Genomic DNA, 8,496 nt, shown 5'->3' with positions numbered 1-8,496 from the left:
ATGGATTACCAGCTGGTTTTGCAAAAGGGATGCAAACTATAAGTTTAAATTGGTGTTTTCTGTGAGCTAGGAGATCAGTATCACTGTTACCAAAAATTCAGTAACATAACTAATATTGGTTCAATGAATACCTTAAGGAGCTAGAAGCCAGGTGGTGATTAGGAAAGCAGAAACAGCACATGTGCATTTCTTTTTGTTTGTTTGTTTGTTTGTTTTAACTGGTTTTAACTTTGTTTTAAAAGAGGGATTATTCAATTGTTTCCCAGAGAGGACCTGAAGAAGGAGCACAGTACCTTTCTACTTTTATCAAGACTTTCTTCATTGCAGTCTTCTAAGTTGTCCCATTGAGAGATCAGATATATTCCCCCTCTCCCTTCAAGCAAATTTTCAGAGTTTAGGGTTATTGAAATCAGGGTTCAGGATTATTAAAATCAGGGAATTCGTTACGTAACAAGAAAGACATGAGAAACTGAGCTTCTTCTTTCTGGAAAACAAACAAACAAACAAAAACCAACCAACCAACCAACAAAGAAACAAATAAAATAGAAACTACAACTTAGTGACAAGTATATAAAATATACTTGCTACAGAAAAGTCCTATCAGTCCTATCGGTCATTTGTATCATATGTCTATAAGTCCCAAAATGAAAATTTTTGTTTGATCAAACTCATAAGATCAAAATAAGGAACTTGGGAAGCACATTCTAATTTACTTGTTTAATTTTCTGCTTGGTATATGTGGAAGGCAAAGAGCTTAGTATCATTTAATAAAAAGGCTTAGAGGCAAATCCTTGGAGCATAAGAAAAACATTTGCAATGCTAATAGATTTGGTAAGTGTTCTCAGTGCTATGAGACCATGCTTTAGGATAACAGGCCCATCTTCACAGAATCACAGAATTGTAGGGGTTGGAAGGGACCTCGAGAGATCATCGGGTCCAACCCCCCTGCCAAAGCAGGTTCCCTAGAGCAGGCTGCCCCGGTAGGCGTCCAGACGGGCCTTGAATATCTCCAGAGAAGGAGACTCCACAACCTCCCTGGGCAGCCTGTTCCAGTGCTCTGTCACCCTCACTGTGAAGAAGTTCCTTCACATGTTGGTGCGGAACTTCCTGTGCTCCATTTTGTGGCCATTGCCCCTTGTCCTGTCCCCACAAACCACTGAAAAGAGGTTAGCCATGTCCCTTTGTCTCTCAGGTATTTATAAACATTGATAAGATCCCCTCTCAGTCTTTTCTCCAGGCTGAACAGACCCAGGTCTCTCAGCCTTTCCTCATAGGGAAGATGCTCCAGGCCCCTGCTACAGATGAAATTCTTCAAACCATTTGATTCATTAAAATGAAAAGTAATTCAAAAATAAATTAAAAATGTGGTAATTTGACTGATTTCTTGCCATCTATAAACAGAAATTGAGGTCACTGGATATAGTGCTCTTGTAGTATGTTTTTGTCAGATGGAATCAGACTCTCTCAGACAATGCTCCAGGACATTTATTATACCTCTTTTAGTCTAAGCTTTCCAGCAAACCCTATCAAACTACACAATAACATCAGATTACATTTAAAGTTAAAACATAATAGACTTCAAAAAAAGGACACCCTTTCATTTGTCTTTTAATTCAGTAGCCCTTAATTTTAAAGTTATTTTCCAAAACCTAAAAAAAACAACAACAACAAAAAAAAAAAAAAAAAATAAAACCACCTGTTTTTAAGAAAAGCTAAACCTCTGACAAATTGCTAGGTCCTGAATCTCTGATATTTGAAAGTCCCTGTGAGTTAAATTAAGTAATTTTGGACTTGAGTCCAGAAATATTCTTTTTTTTTTCCTTTTTTTTTTTTTCTAATCACTATCTTAAATCATCTACGTTTTTTTGCTACTTTCACTATATGAACTGGTTTGCAAGGATTTTGGATTACTTTTCTCATACTATAACAGAAGTTGATTCAGTCCTATCCTGTGACAACTCTTGCATCTGGAAGTCCTCTCCTGCTGTTCCATGCTCCATTACAAATTACCTGACTTTATGCATTTATGTTTTGTACCCGCTACTCCTCTATGCTCATCCTGACCAGATATCACTGCTGTTTTTCTTGCTTCAAACTAAAAACTGATAACAGAGCAGTTGTATTCCATGCTTCTGCCTACGTTATGTTGAGGTCCAAGACCTCATTATACTCTTCAGTCACTCTATAGGTAATTCAACCTCTATCAGTGTGTAAGCAGGTACTAGAAAAAATGCTTGAGTGAAGCAGTCTACTTGAGTTAACGTTCACAGTCAGAGCTCTGTGACCATTTTAAGTTGATGAAGAGTGACTCTTTATCCCGGATCTTCTTAATCTACCCAGCTCCCCACAGTCTGGGAATGACACAGAGATTTCTACCTGCCCCAGTCCTGGAGATTCTACTACGTGGCTGTAAAATGCATACCCATGCTTGTAATATAAATCTGCGGCGTGAAAGAGATGACAAAGTACTTCAATATTTTCACACCTGTTAAACTCATCAGTAAATTTAACAGTCAGTAAGTCATTGCATTATAATGGTTGTGCGATTGATTCAGCTAGGAAATATGTTGGCAATTTTCCAGCTGCCCGCTCTGCTTTGCGCATTGCCTGGATTGGCTGGCCTCTCTCTGCCTGCGTTACCTGTTTTCTGCCCCGCGGTCAGAAGTGTGCTATGTCCCACTTTAAAGGTGTATTAGTTTAAATGTTAATTCAATCACACTTGGCCCATTCAGTTTTTTGATAACTTATCACAGTGGTGTGCACGGTGGCCTGCGCTTAACTGGATTCGAAAACAATATCCTGGCCTGGCAATTTTCAGCCTCTCCGTACACCTGAAAGCTCTTATAGTGGGATACTCCTTCTCTCTCCCCTAATGTCACATAGTTGCATCTAAAAAATTGACTCTATAAAACCAGAGGAACAGCAGATATAAAAAGAACTCTAAGCTCTGCCTTCATCTGCTAAGATCAAATCCATCAACTGCACTCTGCATCCTTAGGTGCAGAAAACATTTCTATATACCGCTCCCAAACATTTTTATCTTCATAGCATAGGCATGTGACAATACAGCAGCAGTTATTTTTATTTTGACAATACTTTTTGTCTTTCCAATAATGGAAAACATGCATCGAATGCAATCCAGATATTCAGTTAAATAATGCACGTCATTTACAAAGTAAAAAAAAAACAAAACAGAAAACATCACAATGTTAAGACAACTGCACAAAGCAAAAATACGCTGCCACAAGAAATGACTATAACCAGAACTTAAAATACAACCAGGACTCATTTGATAAAAATGTTACACAATAGTATATATTATGCACATATTTAGCTTTGTCTTAAGAAGGAGCCTAATACGTAGACCTTTAGCAATTGCAGTATCTCAGAGATGACACTGCCTTTCCAGCTAGTCCAAACAGTAGTTCATTTGCCCTCTACATCTCAGACTGTGTACAATGCAGCAAGCAACAAACATTACAGGCACAGCTTTTATCAGGAGTTTTCATTCACTCTGTGTCTTCCATCTTTGTCCCTCACCCGTATGGGGTACAGCTGAACAGGTTCCTGTCTTCCATCTGAATTTCCTGTGAAAGACACAATAAATATAAGGTCATCAGTATATTTCAAATGACAGGACTTGTACCCTAACAGCGTTGAAAAGTAACCCTCAGAGCACACGTTGGCCACTGCAGAATATTTTTGAAGAATTTTTCAAACCCGGACCAGATTTGCTTTTTCATGTTGTTAAACCAGGCTTTGGAAAATTATGCAGAGAGATACTCTGAGCGATTTAAAAAGCAAAGACAAAACAACCCAGGTCCTCTGAACAGCCTAAAATAATAATAAATCCTAACAGTACAAAGTAGCCAGTATTGTTTTGTGACCTGGCAAGATTTATGACTCAGGGTACAGATATGTCTTAAAACCAGTGCACACTACAGTGACGACAGCACAAATCGCTGACCCACCAACACTGAATGATGTCAATACAAGGAACTGGTTATAACATATTTATCGAAGACCACACAAGAAGTTTATCACAAAACTGAAAAATAAACCATACTTTCCCAAGTTCCAGCCTAGTCCTGTAAGGCCTTCTTTCTTCTATTATCTGCAGTGTACCTCTTAAGAGAACCGGTTGGCTGTTTTGCTCCATTTTCTTTAATACTGGACTTCAGTGCATATTTGGTTTATCTTTCTTTCCTTCAGGACAGAATTTCATAGCAATAATTTTGGCTGCAAAAGAACCGTTGTTCTAGTTTATAATGATCTGAAGTAGTACAAATACAAAGGCATTTCAGGTGTAACCACAGGGAATAACTGTCAGACTAAAACGCAAACGTTCCAGGCAAACCACATCAAAGCAAACATTTCAATTAATTTTAATACATGGGAAAGTAATTGTGCATTCAAAATGAGTCAAATGAGTCAATTTAGTTTACTCCTGCAATGCAAAGCCGCAAAAGCCCTGACTTTGTCTTCTGCATTGCCTCTAGATATCCCACAATATATTCTGTCCTACAATATAACTTCTACAAACAATACAGTATGCAAACCCATGAATATTCCATTTTGTAATATTTACACCTTCACAGAATGGTACTGCATCAAAGCAGCGGGCAGTCACTCACACAGCAGCATCTGTGTGGTCAGGTGTAAGGCAGATATTAGAAGATAAGAAATGAACTTTTATAAGAAAATAAGAGTTCATTTTACAGACTGATCTTTGGTATATCCACCTTTAGCACTGAAAGCCTCCCAGGTTCAGTATCTTCCCCGAGAGCATTTCATTATTTCATATATTTAACAAAACCAGATTCAACTGTCTTCAGTCAAGCCACAGTTTTCAAAAACAGCTTACCTGAGGAAAAAAAAATAAAAAAAATATTAAAAAAAAAGGAAAGAAAAGAAAATTGCTACAATGTCCTTCCACATGCATCACAAGGGGTAACTGTGAAGCTCAACATGCAATGCCTAGTATGGAGTACACATTTTTAGACACCAAAAACTAAAAGAAATGAAGGCAATTAGAGATGCCTGAAGTATGCATTCTATGAACAAAAGGAAATCTTTTGAATTGATGTCAGTAATTAGCGCACATCAAGTCCTTAAAGAAGCTTGCATCAGACCACATCAAGTGCTTAAAGAAGCTTAAGAATTTACACCACTGTGATTTCTTAAAGCAGCTTAAAAGGCACTTTCTGCTCTTTCTCTTTTAAAGATAAAAGAGGCCAGGGGTCATGCCAGGAGTCTTGTGGTATTAAGTTACATACATCTGACACCTGAAGTCATATGAGACACACAACCCTTATCAAAAAAAATACAGTCTATGGTGCTTGCAACAATGATAAAAAGTCTAAAAACGTGAGTCAAGTGCAGTATGAAGGTTAAAAACCAAATGGCAAATAAAGTAATGTCTTTATCGTCTCGTCTAAAAGACGGTGTCTTTAAATTTAAGTTAGCATATTTTCAGTCAACCTCATAACTCTGGGAGCCTGGTTTGAGATCTGAGTTTAGCAACAGAAGTCAAGATGCCGTTTTAAGGTGATTCCCTTGCACGTGTTACGTTACCCTGCTCCCAACAGAGCAATGAATTTAACCACATCATAAGCAAATGAGTTTCATTATGGTAAGTTTACAGTTGAGGACACCGTTAATTGCTAAAGCTTTGCAGCAGACTGACATGGTGTACGTGTATTTACTATGTGCTGAGCGGTAAAACGCTAGAAAGTGGACAAAATTATGTGTGACGCTCCAGGCATGACAAGTAGCGGATAAAAACGTGCCCCCATCAAACGAGGAGCGATAATTTGCTTGTACAATTACTGTATGCTCGTGCACGCCCCGCAGCGCACTGAGGCGCTCCCCAGGCCTCTCTTGGGGTCCCTTCCCCTTGGCAACCGAGGGGCGGGGCCGGCCGTTACGTCACGGCCACTGCCCCCCGGGGCCGCCCTGACCACGCGCTCGGGGCGCCGCGCGACCTTTGCTTCGCTTTCCGCTGTGCGCATGCGCCGTGCGCCTGCCCCCTTTCCCCGCCCGTTACGTCACAGCGCTCCGCACGGCGCCTTCCGCAGGAAGCGCGAGGCAGCCCGCCGGCCGCAACCTATCTCGCTAGCCTGCGGCGCCGCGACATTAACATTGACAGACAGGCGTTCTAACCAATCAGAAGCCGATAGGGGGGCTCTGATTGGCTAGCGCGCCAGAGTGGGCGGGCGGTAGGTTGCGGCGCGGTTTGGCTGCACCGACACCGGGTTACATAGGGCGGAGTCCGGCGTGTCCTTGGGCAGACGCCGGGCGGTGCGGGGCGGCCGGGGAAAGGCGGTGGCGGCGGGGCAGGTGCGGGGGCCGCGGCCTGCGGGGGGCATGGGTCTAGGCTTGGTGGGCCTGGGCTCCGCTTCCTGCCGCTGGGGCTGGAGCCTGGGCCTGGGCGCTGCCGTGTCCCGGCGGGACCGTTAAGGACCGTTAGGGCCGGGCCGGGCCGGGGGGGTCTGGCTGTGTGTAACGTTCAAACCCAGCGGGTGCCGCTGGAGTGTAGGCGTTCAGAGCAGTTCCTGGGTGCGCGGGCCGCGGATGTGGTGTTGGGAGCCAGCACGGGTCCCGGCAGAGCCCCCGTGGGGGAGTTGACCTTGGTGTTGGCGCGCTGACCTCTCCGTGTGTTCCCGCTCTAGCGCTGAAGATGGGGGACGTCGAGAAGGGCAAGAAGATCTTCGTGCAGAAATGCTCCCAGTGCCATACGGTTGAGAAGGGAGGCAAGCACAAGACCGGACCCAACCTACACGGCCTGTTTGGGCGCAAGACTGGGCAGGCTGAGGGCTTCTCGTACACAGATGCTAATAAGAATAAAGGTAAGCGTAAAGCTGCTTCTCTGGGTTACTGGGGGCAAAAACGTTCAGTTCTTGATGATAGTCTTAGAAGTATCAAAGTCGTAAGTATCTGTCAGAAAGTAAAATAACATGGAGGACAAGGAAAGAAATGTTTCACTTTTGACAGCTCCAAACATCTTTTTTTCTTCTTTCCAGGTATCACCTGGGGTGAGGATACTCTGATGGAGTATTTGGAAAATCCAAAGAAGTATATCCCAGGAACAAAGATGATTTTCGCGGGTATTAAGAAGAAGTCCGAGAGAGCAGACTTAATAGCATATCTCAAAGATGCCACTGCGAAGTAGAAGTTATCTGCTGCCTTATTTATTTCACAAAGGAGATGGCAATGGAAATATCTGTGACAAGATTGGTTTTTAAACATTCTATTTTTACATGTACTATGTCTAACCTTAAAATTGGTCTTACCCATCAGATAACGTTGCTCATGGTGGGATGCTGGACTACACGCTTGTTTGGCAGCCACTAACTTATGGAAACTATGTAATTGGATTGATTTAAATGAATATAATGTTCAGTCATTCTTGATCATGGAATTAAAAAAAAAAAGACAAAACAACACTTCTGGCCTCTTCATTGTTTAAAAAAAAAAAAAAAGCATTGAATGAGTAATTGTTAATAGTATAACAGGTTTGGCAGCCTAACTTTTTGAGATGAAAAAGGAGGATGGGCCTTGGCATCTTCCACCATAAGTCTGCGACATTACTTTAAAGATTTGCTTAAAAAAAAAAAAAATTAAAAAATATTTTTCTAAGTTTGATCAGTACAAGGTGTTATGTTATATATTAATCTGTCTAAAGCTTGGAATAAGAATACAATTTCACTTTCTTATTAATTGTGAAATGGTAACTGTGCTCAGGCACTTTTATCTAGGGGAAGCATGTTACTTGATTTATCTGGGCTTTGACAGTTGCATGCACCAGTAGAGTATAACTCCAGAAACCTCTTCATTTTTGTAAATGTTGTTGAAACCATGTGTTCAGTAAGTCTTCAGAAAACAGCAATTTGTAGTGTAATGAAAGAAAAACATGATGTTCTGGAAAGATAATCACTAAAGACCAAGTTGAGAGTTAACAAAATCTTATTTCAGCAGAAGCGCTAACCTAAAATCTACTGTTAAAAGCAACTTCTGATGAAGAGGTACAGGAATAAATGCAGTGGTAGACTGTAAACAGTGGTAAACAGTCTTCCTCTGTGCCTGCCTGGAGCCTATATCACTACAGAAGGTTCTGTTTCATGTGTAAAGCAGTATTTTAGCATTCTAACTGCATTTTTTTCAAATTAAGTGAATTGTTCAGCTGAATGTATTTACTGTGTATCAACAGTAAGGCACAACTTGGAGTGATCAATCTGATAAATTAAAAGTATTGAAAGTTTTGTTCGCTGTATGTGTCTGAAATTAAGTGAGAAACAGTGGGGGCAAAGAGGAAAGTTGGGTGTCTGGCTTTGTCATTACAAGACGAGCAAAAGCTCAGCATGAAAAAAGTAAATGCTAATGGAGCTAGCGTGAAAAGTACTCTGTGTGGCAAAGTTAGAAAGTATTTCAAACTAGAACCAGCACAGCTAGGCTATCCTACCTGTTTTTTAACACTACTTTTGTTGCACTTCCCAA

The 8,496-nt window shown here is 41.2% G+C and overlaps 1 protein-coding gene and 1 long non-coding RNA gene across 4 annotated transcripts; one reads left to right on the top strand and one right to left on the bottom strand.

The window, feature by feature from the left end:
- Window positions 1-1,480: 1,480 nt before the first annotated feature.
- On the bottom strand, window positions 1,481-6,196 carry LOC106030153 (uncharacterized). 3 transcript variants are annotated; one of them, XR_001203547.3, is made up of 4 exons: window positions 5,687-6,196; window positions 4,743-4,864; window positions 4,067-4,239; window positions 1,481-3,587 (listed from the first exon to the last, which is right to left on the bottom strand). It is a non-coding gene; the product is annotated as an uncharacterized lncRNA (long non-coding RNA). The 3 variants fall into 3 exon arrangements; XR_001203548.3 differs by having other exon boundaries at window positions 5,824-6,196; XR_007165683.2 differs by having other exon boundaries at window positions 5,830-6,195.
- An 8-nt stretch (window positions 6,197-6,204) lies between these two features.
- CYCS (cytochrome c, somatic) lies at window positions 6,205-8,261 on the top strand. The gene is made up of 3 exons (XM_048070319.2): window positions 6,205-6,339; window positions 6,672-6,848; window positions 7,023-8,261. Exons 2-3 carry the CDS (start codon window positions 6,680-6,682, stop codon window positions 7,169-7,171), a joined length of 318 nt encoding a protein of 105 aa, XP_047926276.1. The 5' UTR covers window positions 6,205-6,339; window positions 6,672-6,679; the 3' UTR covers window positions 7,172-8,261.
- The last annotated feature ends 235 nt before the right edge of the window (window positions 8,262-8,496 follow it).

This window comes from Anser cygnoides, chromosome 2 (genome assembly GCF_040182565.1).
Source record: "Anser cygnoides isolate HZ-2024a breed goose chromosome 2, Taihu_goose_T2T_genome, whole genome shotgun sequence".
In the NCBI taxonomy this organism is placed as follows: domain Eukaryota; kingdom Metazoa; phylum Chordata; class Aves; order Anseriformes; family Anatidae; genus Anser; species Anser cygnoides.
Note: the sequence above shows the minus strand (reverse complement) of the source record. Positions and strands in the feature narration are given on the sequence as shown.